The sequence below is a fragment of the Mytilus trossulus genome, chromosome 13, assembly GCF_036588685.1.
Source record: "Mytilus trossulus isolate FHL-02 chromosome 13, PNRI_Mtr1.1.1.hap1, whole genome shotgun sequence".
Classification (NCBI taxonomy): domain Eukaryota; kingdom Metazoa; phylum Mollusca; class Bivalvia; order Mytilida; family Mytilidae; genus Mytilus; species Mytilus trossulus.
Window position 1 is genome coordinate 25511311 of NC_086385.1, and position 20420 is coordinate 25531730.

A 20420-nucleotide genomic window follows, 5' to 3' on the forward strand; every position below is an offset into this window, starting at 1 on the left:
AAATCAACATGAAATTGAACACAATGAAGATGTTAGTTCCACTGAATCTAATGATCTAATGATTCCGATGTTACTTTTTGTACCCTGTCTTTAAGTCAACCCTAGACATTAACATGACAGTGATGTGACAGAGCTTCACAATACAGTGGAATTTCTTGAGGGAAGACACACAGCAAATTTCATTAGAGGTCCCATCTGTCATTCACAAGGGTCTGCCTATCAAAAGGACCTGTCAAATCACAAGATGAACCTAGGAGGACCAAGTCGTTCAGTAAGACAGTTAGTGAAAAGGGACTTTACAACCTCAAATGGAGTAATTGGTAAATTACTGAGTACATTTCTACAACTTATTAATGGCAATGAAAGCGTAGAACCATTGCTCAAAAATGCAAATACTCAGGTCTATTCGGTGTGTCTAGCGTTTGATGGGACAGCACTAAAGACTGGATTTGAGGTCAACGATAGAACTAAACGAGTAATAGGAGGCAGTCGGGATTATGATGTAGTATACATAAATGCAAATCCATCTCCGAAACCAGAAGTTCTGAGAGGGAGCATTGTCACAGAGGCTGCCGTCTCCTATTTCACTACATTATGCAACAAAGTAAGCAGAAGCTATTGATTACCTTACAAAGGCAGGAAAAACAGGTACCTTTATGAAAGAATTATTCATTAACATAATGCTCACATGCCAATTATGTCTACACTGCCTCGAAGGCGTCGAGTATGTCGACAATATTGTCAAATATAACCATGAATGCAGCTCCATTTGTGAAACATGTATACGTGAATCAAAAGTATGTGATCATTGTATCACAGTCGGCAAAACTAGTATTCATCCTTCTCGTAGGTCCTGCAGAAAATGTGTAGAAGATGAAAAGGTTTGCATAAAGTGCTCAGTGTTAGCCTTGACATCGGACAGTAAATCTTTGAACAAAGTTGCATTGGAGGCTTTGAAAAAAGACATAGAGGATGGTTCCGCTCATCCATTATTGTCTGTTCTTTCGATACTTCCTGACTGCGTCCATGTTGGAAAATCAATCAAATGCAGTTTTTCAAATTGGTACCTGCTTTTCAACAAGGAGAGGGCAAATCTGTCTATGCTCCACACGCTTAGATGTTCGACAAAGACTACGGAAACAGTCGATTGTGTAAGAAACAAAGACAGAATGTCTGTTGGCACTGTTATAAAGATCAGTAGTACGGCAGTCCGCGACATTCTGCGATCAGTAGATTTGATTGTCCATAACATGATACCTAAACGTTTCAGACCTACTGAGAACAACAAACCAGTAATGTACCCACACCCACTTGCCATCGCGTGCAACAACCTATGTAACATTCTGTGACATTAACGCACTAAATAAATCATCACATATTTTGAAAGCTAGATTTCACAATCATGTGCAAATACAAGAACTTCAAACAACAGAAATCACTCACTGTAGAAGTTTAGTAATTTTAGCTGGTATATGTTTTGTATGCCACTTTGGTATAAATATATTAGTTTTTGGATTAACCCGAACCGTCGGTTTATCATTAAAATCAGAAAAGTCAAAATTCCAACTAAAGAGTACGGCTGAAACCTTCAACTTGTCAACAGAAGGTACAATATTTGATTTACGTAATCGCATTGAAAACCATCTGAAAAATGTTAAACAAACAAGACCCCACAAGAATGAACTATATATGAATGAAGACATCCAGCCGGGGATTATAACAAAGGCAGCTGAAGACATGATGTTTTGCAGTAGTGATGCAAACAGACTTGTATATCTAATCAACATTAAAGCGGATGGGTTGGTTACAAGGGATATGCTGTTAATCTGTGTACGTATCCGAACCAATGTTCGCGTATTCTTGATCTATGCTGCTCTGAAACTATTTATATGCTTCTTGGAAAGGCTTAGATGGAAACGGGGAATTAATGGTAGTCAATTTAGACGGGTTAAATGTAGTTAATGTATTGCAAAACAACACAGATGACTGTCAAGAAATTTATGGTTTTACTAAGTTCAGAAACGGAATAGCCTTCACAGATACAAAAGCAAGAAAGATCAAACGCTTTACAGCCGGAAATACAATTGTCATTGCTGGCACAGGGATCGACAGATGCTCAGATGGTTCGGCTTCACATTCCACATTCGGACAGCCCATGGGTATTGCATGCGAGAACGCTACAAATACCCGTTTGTGTGAGGGTCAATTTGGGTCGGTCAAACTAGTCACGACAATTAGTGGAACTATTACCTTTCTAGAAAGTTTACATAAACTTTACTTTACCTTTGGTGTTCATGCAAAAGGAACAAAATCACCAACAAATATGACAATAGAAAACATAGCAGGTATTGAGGACGCACTCAATTTATTTGAAAATGCTGAACAAAATGTAAAAGACCTCACCAATCTAACAACAACAACAAAAATGGACCAGAGGGAACAATTTCGTCGAGAACCATGGAGTCAGTTGCACTGTCACATTCTTTAACAAAACGTCTTCTGGAAAACAAAGTTCTCACAAATCCATCATACACATCTAACAAGCAGTCTTGTCTAACAACTATTGTCGAAAACCTTCATGCTGTCAGTCATGTTAAGCAGAACCTTCCAACAAAGCTCCAATATTGTAGGGATTCGGGACAATCTTTAGAGAGAGCGTCAAACAGATAACTAAATGGTCCGCCTTCTATTTTACGAAAGAGTCCTCATATTATCCTATTCCAGAAAACAGCGTAAGACTCTTATCAATTTCGTCGTTAGAAAAAACAGACCAAATAACTGTAAGTCGTGATAACCTAAATCAACTATATGAAAGGGCAAATAGACACGGAAAGTGTGTACGACAAATAACCGTTCGACAGGAAACGACAACATACAAATATGGTACTCTGCCTCTTAACATGTACCAGATGTCGAACCAGACAGGCACACCAATAGAAATTCATCACGAACCAACGATGGAAAGCAAAACAGAACATCCGGTTCAAAAGGATACGGAGGATGAATATGACACAGATTCATCAGATAACGATGATGACAACGATCATTCCGATACTGAAAATGCACATCACCAAATAAACCACCAAACAAACAATACTTCAGTTCCTGAACTTAGTTTCATGGTTAATATAAACATATCTAGATCCGGTCGAAACCGCAAGATTTCTTGTCGATTGAAGGATTGCTATTGACGTTTTTAAAACAAATTCATCGTCTATGAAGGAAATATTTCTGTAATGTTACATTCTTCAACAAAACGTCTTCTGGAAATCATAGACATATAATCTGTCGTTCATAAAATTTACCAACATTTTTTCTTGAATTTATTTCAATGTAAAAAAGAAAAGAAAACAAAAACCCTGATATGATACATTTCACTTTCGTACAATAGAAAATACTAAAATACAAATTTTTAATACTTTTAAAATATATTAGTCAAATTTAACGTTTTTGGACAGCATAAACATCTTCACATACTTGAATTCCAGTCAAGGTCTTGAGCAAAGTATGCATTATTATTTAAATGGAGTGCATATAATGCGCCCTGCTGAAGTCATTTTCGTAATGATAACTATACTCATCACTGACTATATAACTATTGCTATAAGTAAGCACTGGAGTTGTAAGTTAAAATATGATCGCCTTTTAAAAAGCGGACCGTGTTAGACTCCGTTCTGAATTGACAATGATTTCAGTTTTACTGTCGAAAGACGGCGTTAAATCACCACGAAATCAAGCAATTAACAGATTAGAATCATCAAAGCACAAATCAAAACAAAAACTGATGGTATTTATCAAATATATTTTTTAAACTGTCGGTTTCGGCTTCAAAATACAAACTTCTTTCATTACACGCATGTTACAAAGGTCATCAACTTTCTCCAAAAGCGTCATCATGCCTTGCGTACTTACATTTTTATAGCAAACGTTTATCAAAAGACATATAAGGCATAGACCGTACGGTGACCTATAATTGTTAATGTTTGTGTCATTTTGGTATTTTGTGAATAGTTGTCTCATTGGCAATCATACCACATCTTCTTTTTTTATATATAATCTGACTGAAAAAAGTATGATTGACCTGTTAATCTGAGGTAAGAGGCATTCTTCATCATTTCGGGATTAATCTTTTGTCGGGATCCGGGATTTCAGTGTTTTAAGATCGAGAATTCGGGATTTTGGCAAATTAAGTTCGAGATTTTGGGATCAGAACCCCTCCTGCCCCCACCCCACCCCTCTTTCTCTCTTACTTGGTACGGGCATTTATAAATAGTGAATATGATCGTATAAATAAGATATATACAGCTATATGTGTTTACCTAGACTCCTGTTTCAATCGACATCGATACATTGTTCATCCATCTATTTATAAGTATGGTAGTATAAACAAATGTACAGTGAACATCATCGATACATTGTTCATCCATCTATTTATAAGTATGGTAGTATAAACAAATGTACAGTGAACATCATCGATACATTGTTCATCCATCTATTTATAAGTATGGTAGTATAAACAAATGTAGAGTGAACATCATCGATACATTGTTCATCCATCTATTTATAAGTATGGTAGTATAAACAAATGTACAGTGAACATCATCGATACATTGTTCATCCATCTATTTATAAGTATGGTAGTATAAACAAATGTACAGTGAACATCATCGATACATTAAAAGTTAGATTCGGACATAATTGGCCAGTTTTCATAGATTTAATAATACTGCATTGCAGTTCATCATGACACATCTGTGTTATGAAATGAAAAAAGAACACGCTATCAAGATCATTGCTAATATATATAAAAAAGAACAATACAGAACTTATGATGAACTTAAATATGCAGTGAAATGGTATCTCAAGCTTATTCAAACTATCAGACATAGTGGACACGAGGAGCACAATTATGTTAATAAGTTGGAAATCCGCCGATCAATTACTTTAACAATACCTCAAAAAATTTTAAAAAAACCCCAATTACTTACGAGAGGTACGGCTACTACTTGAACAGCTACTCTAGCCGGAAAATCGTTTGGAAAGACTGAAAATGATACATCTTTATAAATATTTCTACATGAGTAATACTCTATAGATATGCCATTAAATAAATTTAACTCATAGTATGGCATTGAACCGTCTCGCCATATAGATGAGGTTATGGGTGGGATTTACAGAAGAGAGAATAATAGACAAAAAGATACAGAATGGAGAAAAAAAGCAAAAAAAAAGAGAGAATATTGACCTAAAAAATTAAAGAACACAGAAAAGAAGGAGACCCGGCAAGACCCTTATCAAAAGAGGAGCGTTTGTGTTCAAATAACTATGATAATTTCAATCCCGTCTCATTCCACGCTCTTGTCTTTAAAGTCAGTGATTGTCTTTATTTATATCGAAATCTTATTCTTTAGTAGAATTGTTCCTGTATTCCGGTAGTTGATGGCATATCATAGTTAGTCTCTGATAAATTGATTTATAAGTTTTCTCTATAGACCTAAAAAATTTTGTTTTTGTTTGGTGGGGTGGGGTGGGTGGGGGATGGTGTTGGGATGGGTTGGTCCCGATTGGGTTAGTGGTTGTTGTGCAAGAAACGATCTTGTATGGGGTTGTGCTACTCAATCATTCTTTTTAAATTGTTTGTAAACTATCAATATTTTTTTTCTGGTCCCTATTTTTCCACAAAAAAAAAGGCAAATAATAAAGGCGAAACATATATAGTTTGGTAGAAAGAGGCAAAAAAAAAGAAATTGATCCCGGTGAAAACCTGGGTGAAGAATTGATGGTATTTCGGATTTTTGAGTGTCAGCTTAATGATGAGTTGGAACATCAGGGTGTATGAATGAATGGATAACGGAGTCTTGGTGTGTTTGATTAATCCGGAGTTGGAACACAATAGCGATCCAGAATCAACAAATTATAATCTTTTTATTAAAGATCGAAATGTGATCGGTATTAGATTGAATAAGCTTAAATTTCAACACTGCTTACAATAGTACAGTACTTAGGGTGGTGCATACTTATAATGTATCTTGTCGGCGCCAACTGTCATCATCGTTTGGATTGATTCCATCGGATTACTTCCTCTTGGTTGGCATACTCTAGGTTACATAATGGACCTAAATACTCCAGTTGTTACTTCCGTTCACTCCGATCCCTTAATTGACGAGAAACGATAATGAATACAGGGCACTGATCAGGTAATCTTTAATTTGAATTATTCGAGTTAGTTAATGAGTTACATCTTGTTCATGGTATGAAAGTGGGGCGAAAGATACTAAAGGGACATTCAAACTCATAAGTCGAAAATAAACAGACTACGCCATGGCTAAAAAGGAAAATATCAACAGACAAACAACTGTACACAAAACACACCACAACATAGAATATTGAAATACTGAGCAACATGAACCCTATCAAAAACTTGGGTGATATAAGGTGCTCCGGAAAGGTAAGCAAATCCTGCTCTACATGTGACATTTGTCGTGTTACTCCTATAAAATACAGTGATAAGTAATATCAAGTGAATATACTTCTCGCAATGACGGGTTAGCAATTGACTCTTATCTAACCCTAATGCATATTTAACTTTTACACTTACATTTCGTATAGACTGTATTAAATGCTGTAAGGTCGCTTAATTTTGTCAGAAAAACTGTTACTTTTACAACTGAAATCAAACAAACATAATGCGGTTCTTATTTATGTATATAATCGTTGTACTGTTATTTTGTTTCAACAAGAAAAAAATATTTCGCATTCATAAACGAATGAAATTCACAAACCAATACATTACAATAATTTAATGTACAATCAGAGTAAATCAGTATCGATGATAATATCCTGGTATTTTAAAAAAAAGAATCGTATAGTTACTTAGTACATACATATATCAATGATTCATTAGGTGCCTTCAAATATATAATATTCATATTTCTGTTCCGTACATTTTGCAGAAAAAAACAGTTACTTGCACGTGTTGCACAACGGAACACATACATAGAACATTCGCAACATCTTTTATCTGACGTATTTACTCCAATTCCGAATGGGTCCTGTCAGACTGTTGACGGGAAATTCAATGCACCATCCACAGTGAATGCCATGGTCTCAGTCCGTTTTTTTAATAATTGCAACAACTCTCAGGCGAAAGGGATTCGTAGGTGTTTTTTCATGTCCCTATCCAACATTCCCTATCAGTGGCAATCTAAGTCCCCGTCCAGTGACCTACCATTTTGTATTAGTCTAATTTCTCATCGTACTTAATATGCATGAACTGTTTGCGCCTCGGTGTTAAGCAAGGAGCAATCAACAATCTATAAACCTTTCCAAATAATTAATCAATTTATACTACTAAAATAATGAGCTCCAATTTGTTAGTAGACATGGCGTAAACACGACGAATCAAAGAAATCAACTTTATATATAACTTATATAGGACAATGGTGTCGATTAAAAACAACACCATTCCAGGCCCTTTTGTTTTTCACATAATTAATATTACCAAAAATTAGCAAGTTCCGGGTCGCATCCGATACCATATTAATAGTAGTTCCCGGTTGTAGTAAGAAATTCAGGGTGGGTTAAAACAGAAAGGTTTTGAAAGCAGAGAAAACTGTACACCTTATAATCAGTATGATCATTGATGATTTTATCAGATAATAATAAAAAGCCTAAAAAATCAGGCTACAAATACGGCGTAGGTACGTTTCAACATGTAAGCCGGCATGACGTAGAAATGACAAATGCCAAAATTCAACTGTTACATATAACTTATACAGGACAATGGTGTTGATTAACATTACACCATTACAGGCTCTTTTGTTTTCCACATAATCGATATTACCAATGATTAACAAGTTCCGGGTCGACGAGTTCAAACAGAAAGATTTTAAAGCAGAGAACGCTGTGTACCTTAAAATCAGCATGACTTTATCAGATGACAAGACGAATACAAAAAAAGAGGCTAACAATACATCGGAGGTACTTTAATTTATTCAGTCACGGACCCGCGGTTGTGCTCTATAACATATTATAATTTATATAATGTAAAGTACGTATAGGAATCACTGTGTATAATTGATTTTGTTTATGGCCTGACAGTTTCTATAAAATATATTATTACTTTTATTATTATTATTATAATTATTATTATATAATATTTATTATTAAAACGAATGAACTTACCATCCTTGAAATTACCACCAGCAGCCTCTAATACTGCACCAATATTCCTGAATATCTATGGAATGAAAATTATGCAGCTGTACGCCGGTTTTGACAATGCTAAGGACATGTCAGTATAAGATAAAATAATAATGCATTTGTATTTTTACTTCTTGCTCTATGATGCAGGAAGATAGTCTAGGTGCCGTTGGCAAAAATGGTCAGGTCACGTGGTACAATTTCAGCTTCCGTTTGGCAATTTGATATATAGTGAAAGGTCGATTTGTTCATGCTATAATATTAAATGTACTCTATTGGACTTATAAAAAATATAGCAAATTCTCACAAAGAAAGATTTATTGGTTAATGTATGTTGTACTTCCTTTTGATCAATGAATCATTCATGATTTTGTCCCGTAATGGTGGGAATTTTTTTCGATCTGTTAAATTACAAGGCAAATTAATATTTCCTTAGTTCTCAAGTAAATTGATATTTATTCTAACAGATAAAGAATATTGTTCTTACAGCCTAAACACATGAAAGTATCCTTAAGGCTCCATCCTTTGCATAGTAAGTCGATAAAAACGACATGCAAATTTCAAATAAAATGATCTAATATGTTGGTGCAATATAACTAATACAGGTTGTTTACAAATAACCAGTTCACAAACGTAATATGTCATTGTGCTAAAACTAAGACTGCAAATACTTAAATCAATGCTACATTAGACGGTTCAGGTTGTTCTAATTTGGCTATGTTTGGTTTGGATATCTTAATTTTTTTTTTTTATTTTTGGCCTTTCGATCAAGAGGTTAATAGATGATTAAAAATATATCTACAAACATGTGCTATAGGTATGGGTATCATTTCATTTGTAAACAAAGCGTATCAATCACATAAATTATAACCAGTATTGAAATATAGACTACTAGACGGATGGAAAGCGGATACAGTTCTTTTTTTTGTATGTAAGATCGTCAATTTTTTTTCCGTTTTTCGTTTTCAGTAATAATACAACAGGAAACCAAGTCGATAAACGATCAAGCAGTTGTTGTATGGAACACGTATCCTATTTACGTTTTGTGCTCACCTGTATTGTTTCCGGAATTATACCGCCAGGAACCAGTTGAAGTGTAACAGGATCTCTTCCTATTTGTCCAGCCAGGTATAGAGTATTTCCAGCCAACACAGCTTGACTAAAAAAATAAAACATCAGAATAAGTCATCAGAGGAAAATAACAAAATTACAAAATTACAAAAGTATATTTTTACTTTAGATAGATAATCATTGATAGTTTTTTTAAGGGGACAAACATTACAGGTTCACTGTAAATTAATTACAACTGTTGATTACAAATACTCTGCCAGGACGGACTGGTAAAATTTGATAACGTACACATGACGTATATTTTTTTGGTGCTATTTGACATGATCATGATGATGTTGCAAATACTTTAGAAAACTTAAATAACAAATTTATCTTATTCAAACTTCCACCTCTTTGGGGTAAAGAAACGGCAGAATGCTGCGCATTTATGTGTATCAAAATTAGTGCAAGTGATCCACTTTTTATTAGTAGAAAAAAACCACTTGGCCGAACAAAATAGGAGAATAAGTAAAAATGGCCGACAAAAATAAAGAATAAACAAATGAAGACGAACTTTTGGAATATTCTATAATTTATTAATATCTTCAAAAAATATACTGCTATAATTGTAATTAGTGTCTTCTAGTACTTCTCCGACAGATTTTCTATATTGTGTGCCTTAAAATATGACATTTCTCGTTATAAATGCGGTATAACTGCAGAGCGCAAATTCGAAGGGAAACCCCGTGATAAAAGAAACGGTAAACAAACGCGAAAAGAAGATGCCCATCAGATCGACACAGAACATAAACAACTTAAACATGTGCAATTATAAAAAAAATTACTTAAAATTTACAATGAAATAATTATTAAACATATGAATCAATAAATAATTGACTAATCAATTGTTACTTGCATCCACTGGTAAATATTTTAATGCACATACAGGTCGAAAACATATCAACAATCACACTGCAAAGTGGATTTGGAATTTCGGCAGCACCTTTATTTACATGCATACATGTACGCTCCCAGCAACCAATGTACGAGAGTATTCTCCCCTGAACCCTGTTCCCCAAAGAGAAGTGTCAGTAAAGATTTGTTGATTTTGTAAGCTTGCCTTACACTATTACACTATTAAAATGACAAAGCATGGAACATGTGGTAGTGCATTTCAGTTTCACATTTACTTCTGAATAATTGAGTCTCCCTTGACTCTCCAAATACCATTAACCCTACTTCCCCAAATGTTCGTATAACAATACCTGAAAGGTAAATCTAATATAGGAGCTTTAACTGTTTCAATAATCTTCTTTGTAACGGGTATACATGATGGTCTGTGTCTTGAATATGGTGTCTGAAATACAAGAAGGAACAGATGAAAACGAATAGTAAACCCGCAAAAAATCCTCCTGGCTTCCCCCTCAAGAATATCAAATGGTTGTCCCCTTAGATGATTTAAAACAACATCCATGAGCAATTTGATATTAAAATCACAAATGTGTGGGTTAAAACGAGATAAATTTCAAAAGGGCCACGAATGTCAATCAGTTGAAGAAAACTGATAAAACCATCATGAAAACATAGGTCTACAGAACATTTATAATTTATACAGAGAACTAATGATTAAGCAAACAGCGCTGCCACACAGTAGGCGCGGCAGTCTTTGTTTCAATACCAAACACAACAAATTGATGAAGTGCTTATTTTATTTTGGGTAGTGGTGCTTAGTGACAAAGAAAACAAACATCATTCACTTCATAATTACATACCTAACGTCATCATTAGGTGATTTGATATTGACATATAGTTATACATAACAGTATGTTTGTGGTATATTGCCAATGAGACAACTATCAACCAAAGTTGATAGAAGTGGATGTTAGCAATTATAGGTAACCACGACCTTCAACAATGAAAACATCCCATACAGTATAGTCGGTTATCAAAAGCCTCGACATGAAAAATATGTAACAATTTAATTGAGAAAACTAACGGCCTAATTTATAACAAAACAATTTACGAAAACCAAGAATGACAGACCTGAACGTACGACAACAAATGAACTACGGGTTCCTGACTTGGGACAGGCACATAAAGCATGTGGCGGGGTTAAACATGTTTGTGAGCGCTCGACTCTCCCCTAACCTGGGAAAGTGTGGTTACATCAGAACATACATGTACAGTCAGGGGCATTACTTAAACAAGTAACAATAAAAATTACCTATACAAGTAATGTTGAAAACGAGGCTAATTTAAATATAACTTATATAAGTTATTTTTTAGAATATTATTTTTATAGGTGTCCAAGAATACAGATTTTACTAGCTTTAAAAAATGTTCACAGTTATCTGGTTATTTTTCCCTTGATATATAAAAACTAATTCTTGATCAGATACACCAATTAACTTTCTGACGCACTTATCTTTCATACCGAGGCTTCTGGCTCAAAGATTGGTCTCTTGGGACTATTAAATTATCATTTTCCTCTAAAATCTTGAAGGTAGACTGATATAAATAGATAGATACTTGTGAATTAATTGAGACCTGAAGTTATTTATAATTTGTAACCTTAATTAATTACATATGTGCCTAAGATAAGTGTAATTGCTATTTTTTTCAAAAATGTTTAAATTAACTTATTCAAGTAATATTTTTGTCATTATTTTCAAAGTAACCCTTTATCTCTATACTCCTCTCAAATCTGATAAATTATTTATCTTATGATATACAATGTTGTTTAAAATCATGAACACTACATTTAGTCTATGTTTCTACTGAAAATTAAAATAACTCAAGTAAGTAATTTTATTATTTTTAAAATAAAAAATTACTTATATAAGTTATTTAAAAAAATAGCTTGTTTAAGTAACGCCCCTGACTGATGTAGGAACACGCTTTAAAAATCAGTTGAAAAGGGCTGAACTAGTTGTCAAGTTATTTTGTTAAGTTAAAAGTTTTGTTAAAGATTTTTATCTTTATTTCTGAATACAACAGTTTCCACTTGCATTTATGCAAGCAACATGCAGCCAATCAATCAATATACTAACGCTTATAAATACAGTCACCTCGCTTCTCATGGTCAGGTATGGATTGTATGCCTGATCAGAAAATAACTAGAAGCAAAACTACTAGAAAAAAACTCATTTCTAAAGTTTAATAGATTTTTCGACAAGTTACAACTTCAAAGATATCAATGCTAGTGTTTGACAACTAATTCTACAACTAAGATAAACAAACAGATGTGACAAAGATTGATAAACAAGTTATTTTTAAATGATGTGTCAAATGCAATGATGTGCACAATTTTGAAAAAGGTCTGATGTATAACCATGTGATACTCCAAATCCATTGAGATAAAGTTAAAAAACAAAAATATCAAACTCTTAGGAACATTGAAAACGGATAGTCCTATATCAAATGGCAAAATCAAAAGCTCAAACAAATCAAATAATTGAAAAACAACTGTCATATTTCTAACTTGGTACAGGCATTTTCTTATGTATAAAATATTGTATTAAACCTGGCTTTATAGATAGGTAAACCTCTCACTTCCATGAAATTTGCATAGAATTTCCATTATATTGACAACAATGTGAGAGCAAAACAAACCGACACGATAGGTAAAAGTGTAAAAAATTGGGGTACAGCAGTCACTAAAAAATATCTTTAGAAATTACTTTAGAAATAATCCCCAATTTATTCTTATGAGTTATGGATTCTTTTATAACATCACACATATGTTTTATTGCAAACAACAAAGGAATGTTTTGAATTGAACCCTATGAATGAGACGTTTTTAGAAAAAAAACTAAATATTGTACATGGTATTATTTAGTGACGGATCAAAGACTTTCAAACAGCAGGTCCGGACGGCCCACGAGAAAATGCAAAAGTACAAATGATCGGTCAAACTCCCCTGTCATGGATCCTCCAAGAGTCACGGAGGTCACACATTGTGTTGACCAGAGCAACATATCATTGACTGTTGACTGATTCTGATCAGTTGACCACCTCATACGTCGGACAAATGATTAGAGATGTGTTGGATTTATCTGTCGTCCTAAATATTGTTCAAGGCTGTGATCTTTGAGTTAGGAAGATAATAAGTTTCTTACACCTTTTCGAATATGTTTTTCAAAGATTTTTCTTAATTTTCCTTGGTTAATATTCTATTCTGAGAATGCTTTTGTTTGTCTTCTTCTTAACTTTCAGACTAAAACGAAATATCCTTTGGCAGCGTCCAGATCTAGCAGCAATTGTTAAATGTCGTATTCATTCTCCAACTGTTTTTGATATTTGCCACATTAAATGAATTACATTAACTTATGGATAAAGTACTTTTCTTGAAATCAGACATGTATGTAAATAGATTATCAGAAAAAAAGGCAATTAAAGCATTTTCAAAACTTCCTTCCATTAAACCAAAGTTAATACTCATATCTGACATTAAATTAAAATATATTACATTTAATGGACAATAATTGTAACTGAATGAATAAAGGAAAATAAAGGCAACAGTAGTATACCGCTGTTCAAAACTCATATGAAACGCACCAAAGAGGCTTCGGTCTAAGATCATCAACAGATCAGCATCGTCACAATTTTTTGGGATACATGTTTCGTTATTATCAACTTCAAACTGTGTTAGCTGCTGTCTTTGCTGGATATAATAGTAGATTTGTTTTGTTAATTTTATTAAAGTTCTGTTGTATACCATTTATTTGTGTTTACACAATGTTGTCTCCTAGATTCCAATTATTGTCATGATATCCTTATATGTTTGTTTGGATTGCTCAAACGATTTTGTAAATAGGACGGAACTATAAAAAGACTGGCATGCAAGTGAGAGTTTAAGCTGGCTTTAAACACTAGATACCAGGCGTATAATGTGGTTACGCCAGATATGCGTCTCGTGCAAATTAGACTAATTAGTAGCGTTCGACTCAAACAGTTTAAGATCGATTCAAAAACGAAGTTAAGGAGCATTTTAAAACGACTAAGGTTATATATTCCTTGTTTCGAATGATCCAACATTTTATAAAGTTACAATAAATGTACAAAAACCCGGGTTTACCGACCATTTTGTGAAAACGCCTGCAACAATTCAGGAATATGACAGTTGTTTTCCAGTTGCTAGTCGGTTTTGGCAGGTTTTAAAAATAGAATAATCCTGTTTTTACTTTACGTTGGAAGTCGTAATTATTGTACATACATTTTTCGCTTTGTCACAAAGTAACTTTTGTCTTTCGCTTTTATGTTTGTTTTTGTGTTTTGTACCAAACTGTTAAGTTTATCTATTTCCAACTGTTGTACAGTTTGTGTTTGTGTTTTTTAAACGTCTGTTGTAGGCTGTTTTGAGGGTTTAGCGCTGTTAAACATGTTAAAACCGGACGAATTTAATGTACCAGTTCAATAATAGAAACCTGTAAATCGGTGGTTGGTGTTGGGTGCTGTCTGTCATATCTGTTTTCGTTGATATTATTATCATTAATCACACCAATGGCTTTCTCGTTTGCATAGTTTTGCATTTGTCCTTATGATGCTATATAATGCTTACTATACAGTATTTGTTTTTCTCATTGTTGAAGGAAGTTCGGAAACCTATAGTTTTTCACATTTATTTACTAGAAATAATAGTACTTATGAACTTGAAATGAACATCCAAACAGTCCAATGGCAGCTTCTTTGAATTCATGCGCCGATCCAACAGTTACATCCTATGTAAAATTTATTTCCACTAATTATGCTGCATATCTTCACATCAAAATAAGGAGATGTGGTATATGATTGCCATTGAGACAACCATCCACAAACGTTCATATTAAATTCAGTGGATGTAAGCAGTTAAAGGCTCCATACGGCCTTCAACAATGAGAAAAACCCATACCGTATAGTCGGCTATAAAGGGCCCCGACATGAAAAATATTAAACAATTCAATTATTTATAACAAAACAATTTTATGAAAAACAGATATGACAGACATGAACCATCGACAACCATAGACCTACAGGCTCCAGACTTGGGAAAGGCACATACAGATTGTGGCGGGGTTAAACATTTTACATTTTGGAATGCGTCAACCCTCAATAACCTGCGACAATGGTGTAGCAGTACAATATAAGAACAAACTATGAAATGAGTTGAAAAGGGCTTAGCTCATCAGATCGATCCAAAGTACACGTGTATGCTCAACATATTTACATCATTAATTGTTTTGAATATTGTCTAAAGTGTCAGCGTTATAGGTTTAGAAGATACAACAAATAAATTAATATCTTTTTATGCTTTTTCATGATCAAGATCATACTACATTTATATACTAAAAGTGTTGAATTAATCTACAAATAATCAGATCTTGATACTCATAGTTACTTTTCACACATCATAGGTTGTGATATACATGTCAAATGACAAGTGTTATAATAGATTTAGTTTATTCAGCTATAGTATCATAATATATTGACAAAATAAATGAAAACAGCACGTTTAATAATTCCAATGCGTCCGAAGCGCTTTTCTAGATTTGCCTTCATCAGGAACGCTCAAAGCCAAACATTTGAAATCAGAGGATGTATAAGTACCGAAACCGTTGAAGAGCAATATGACAAAAATACCTAAAATTGATAGCCAAATTCATCTAAAGTCAACTATGCCTGAGGGAGTTGAAACCTTAGTTTCTTAATAATTTCAAAATTTATAAACGGACAATTTTAGAACAATTTGTTAAATCATGTCAGTACCGTAGTACTGACTACTGAGCTGATGATACCCTCGGGGACTGAAAGTCCACCAGTAGAGGTATCGACCCAGTGATGTAAAAATATGAAAACAACACGTTTAATATTTTCAATGCGTCCGAAGCGCTTTTCTGGATTTTTCTTCATCAGGAACGCTCAAAGCCAAACATTTGAAATCCGAGGATGTATAAGTACCGAAACCGTTGAAGAGCTATATGACAAAAATACTTAAAATTGATAGAGCATTGCTTTTTGTCTTTTTACTAATTTCACATATTTACTGATTTTCGTTAATTTACCTAGCAAAGTGTTTTGGTAACTCTAAACTTAATCATTATAATTGACTATTCAAAAATATAAAAAAAGAGAGACAAAAGATACCAAGAAAACGATCAAATACGTAAGTTGAAGAGAATACAATAGCCAAAAAGATAACCAGACAACAGTCCACAAACACTACACAATACACTAAAGATTGGGCATTACTAATACATGTACGACAATAAAATTGAAGGTAACCTACGAAAAACGTGAAAAAAACAAAACGCAATGATTATAGAAAATTTCATTCAAATTTAAATTTTAAATTCCATTTACAATTTTAACACGACATGCCGTGTAATAAACAGAATCATATACAATTGCAAACTATTGCCCTTTATTAAATGTGCGTGTGTAATGTGACCAGGACATGATTGAAAGGTGACCAGAGGTAAACATAGTCAATCTGAGTGATTAGATGGTTAGAGGTAACAAAAAAATATATTTATTAGGACATCAGAGGTAAACAAAATAAACATTTTTGAAAAGGTGGCTAAACAAAACCAACGTTTATATCTGTGTAAGGTAACCAAAGGAAATTTTATTCAATATATGTGTAACATTACCCAAGGTAACTAACATCAATATATGTGTTTGATGACCAGAAGTAACCAACGTGAATGACTCTGTTATGTGAGCATTATTGTAAGGTGACCAGAGGTCAAAATAGTGAAAAATGTACATGGTGACCAGAGGTAACCATGATTAAATGAGTGTGTAATGTGACCAGAGCATCATTGTAACTGGACCAGAGGTTAACATAATCACTATGTGTCCAAGGTGAACAGAGATAACCTTGGTCAATATATGAACAGCGGTGTAATGTGACCAGAGGTAACCATAGTCAATAAAGATCCGGGAACCCAGGTATGGTCCCTTGATTTTCGTTGTCTACACATATAGTCCCTAGTGTGGACAGTGTGTTACTTGCTATTTTTTTTTTACTCTTTCCAAATTTATTCCTTCACGTTTTATGCCTCAAATAGCAAGTAGGGGGATGAAAGTACACTGTAAACAAATTAGGTCATGAATTTTAAAGTAAAGAAGTGATTTTGTCCAACTGAAAAAGGTTAAAAGTAAGTATCTCGGAAGCTGTGAAAAGAAGTCAAGACCCCTTTAACATAAAATTGTCCATATTTTGAGTTTTCTATAGTTTTGCTATAATTTTTCCCAAAATGCTATTATAATCTAGAAATATCATATCAACTGGGAGATATACTCTATATGTAGGCTCTGTTAGAATATTGCTTCACAGAAATGGAAAGTTTACAATTCAAAAACTGAAATCCTCTGTTTTGTCTTAATGTTTTGTTATCCACTGACCCTCATTACCAACTTTTAGATGTAAGTCAATATAGACTGTTTCTGTTGTACCCTTTATTTCAAGTTATATGGGATAGACCAGTATTGTTAACGGGACAAAATTGTATCCCTCAAAGCTTTGAACACTATACAGATGGTTTTACTTCCATTTTCTATCTAACTTTTCCTGACTTTTGACTTTTTTTATTTCCCAGATCACCTCTCCGGTTAACCAACTCAGATTAGTATATATACATACATAAGTGAAATATCTTTAACATTATAATCTTCATAAACTCTTATATCATGATTTGACATGAGAAATCCAAAAATGAAAAAAAAACTCTCATTGAAAACGCAGTTTAAGATTTCTTGTTACGAAAAAAGTAAAAATATACTCATCTTACAGTATTTGCATAACTGGCAGCAGAACTCATTTATCGCTAAATCAATTGTATTTGCAACTGGTTCGGGCTATTCGATTCACTGGGGGCAGAAGGAATTTGAATAAAGAATAACTTGCCCTGGTAAAAACTTAGAATATATAACTTTGCACAAGACAGGATAGAAATTAATAATATGCAACAGAAATAATAGAAACAGTTGTGTACAATGGTGAAAAAAAATCATGCATAACAACAGATGAAAATAAATAGTAAATCCTCAAAAAATCATCTTGGGCTTCCTCTTCCAGAAAATCAAATGGTCGTTCCTTAGATGAATTACCGGGAAAAAAATCAAGAGCAATATGAAATTCAAATAATAAATGTTTGTGGTTAATGGAGTTAAATACCAAGAAGGCCATTAAAACTCATAAGTTGAATAAAAACCGACAAAGCCATAAAAAAAGTGAAACATCGGTCCACAGAAAATTTTCTTTAAAAGAGAACTAAAGATAAGGCGAACTGCACTACCAACAGCAAAGTAACTATGTTTTGTCTGTGCAGTCTTTGTTTCATTACTGAACAATTCAAATGTGTTATTTCTATTTTTGAGTAGAAGTGCTTAGTGAAAAAGTAAACACAAATCAGTCACTGACTGGTAAATTAGAATCATAGTTGTAGAGTTTACGGCATCATTGGGTTATTTGATACTGGCATATAATTATTCTCATTTTCAATATCATACTTTCTGGTTCATTCTGTTAAATAAACAGTTAATAACTTGTACAATTGTTTTTTGAAATTCGACATTTAACACAGGATTTTAAACAAGAAACAACCAAACAATCAATCACTATATTAAAGATTCTAAATGCACTTACCATTCGTCTTCTGGTCGGGTATGAATTATATGCATGAGAAGCACAAACGAGAAGCAAAACTATTAGAACAGACCTCATCGCTTCAGTTTGATAACTAACTTGACAAATTAAAACTTTAGAGATTTCAATGCTGGTGTTTGACAACTAGTTCGACAACTTAAATGTACAAACAGATGTGACAAATATTGATTAACAAGTAAAAAGTAAAATCACAAAAATACTGAACTCAGAGGAAAATCAATTTGGAAAGTCCATAATCACATGGCAAAATCAAAAAACAAAACGCATCAAAAACGAATGGACAAGAACTGTCATATTCCTGACTTGGTACAGGCATTTTCAAATGTAATTACAGGTAATTTGTATATATGTTCGTTAACCGTTGTACTAAGTGTAATAAAGTGCACTATTAAAAAATTAGGAACAAAAATGTGTAAACGTAAGGGGAAAAATTTCATTTTGTTAATCATAATTGGTATAAGCTTAATAAAAATTATTGTAAAATGTATTTTGTCATATAAGGTTAACAGCGTATCCCACAGCGTATAACATATTTAAAAAAAAAAGGTCTAATGTATAACCATGTGATACTCAAAATCCTTTGAAAATAGACTTAAAAATAATCTTTTAGTTATCCTTCTTTATCCCCATTATAACTTTACACATATGATTTATTGCAAAATACAAAGAAATGTTTTAAATTTAACCATCTGAAATCGACGATTCTAGAACAAACTTAATATTGTTCTTGGTATACAAAGTGATGGATCGAAGACTTTCAAACATCTGGTCCAGAGGGCACCCTAAACTTGATCCACCACTAGTATTTATCGTTGAAGAATGAGTCACATAAACACAGTGACTGTTTCGTTTTCATTATCCCTTGATAAACATGTCTCGCTTAATGCTCTTCAACTTCGTACTTTATTTGGTCTTTTTAATTTTTTGGGATTCGAGCGTCACTGCATGATGAGTCTTTTGTAGACGAAACGCGCGTCTGGCGAAAATACAAAATTTAAATCCTGGTATCTTTCATGAGTTTATTAACACCATTATGTAAAAAAACGGAGTAATATTTTGTTTACAGTTGTTTCACTCAAAACATTATTTGTTGACAATAGATCTGATATGTTGACCACCTCATATCGCATTCCATTCGTAGGTCGAATAACTAGAATTATGTCGGATTTGTCTGGCGTCCTCCATTTTTTTCTGCACTCGGATCTTAGTTTTAGAAAGAAAATAATATAACAATAAGGAGATGTGGTATGGTTGTCAATGAGACAACTATCCACTTGAATGAAGTAAATGTACCAAATCATAGGCAATGGTATGACCTTCAACAATGAGAATATCTGATATTATATAGTCAGCAATAAAAGGCCCCGACATGAGAAATGTGAAACAATTTAAACGTGAAATCTTACCAAAACAAATAATAAAGAAATGAACCAACGGCAACAATTGCACGACAGCCTTCTGACTTTGAACAAGCACATAGATAATGTCGCTGTTTAAACAAGATTGTGAGCACTCAACC

General features: G+C 33.5%; 1 protein-coding gene across 1 annotated transcript; it reads right to left on the reverse strand.

Moving 5' to 3' along the window:
- Positions 1–4332: 4332 nt before the first annotated feature.
- On the reverse strand, positions 4333–18958 carry LOC134694187 (2-iminobutanoate/2-iminopropanoate deaminase-like). Its single transcript, XM_063555184.1, has 7 exons — positions 18881–18958; positions 10518–10609; positions 9256–9361; positions 8185–8239; positions 6599–6667; positions 4989–5044; positions 4333–4362 (listed from the first exon to the last, which is right to left on the reverse strand). Exons 1-7 carry the CDS (start codon positions 18956–18958, stop codon positions 4333–4335), a joined length of 486 nt encoding a protein of 161 aa, XP_063411254.1.
- Between the last annotated feature and the right edge of the window lie 1462 nt (positions 18959–20420).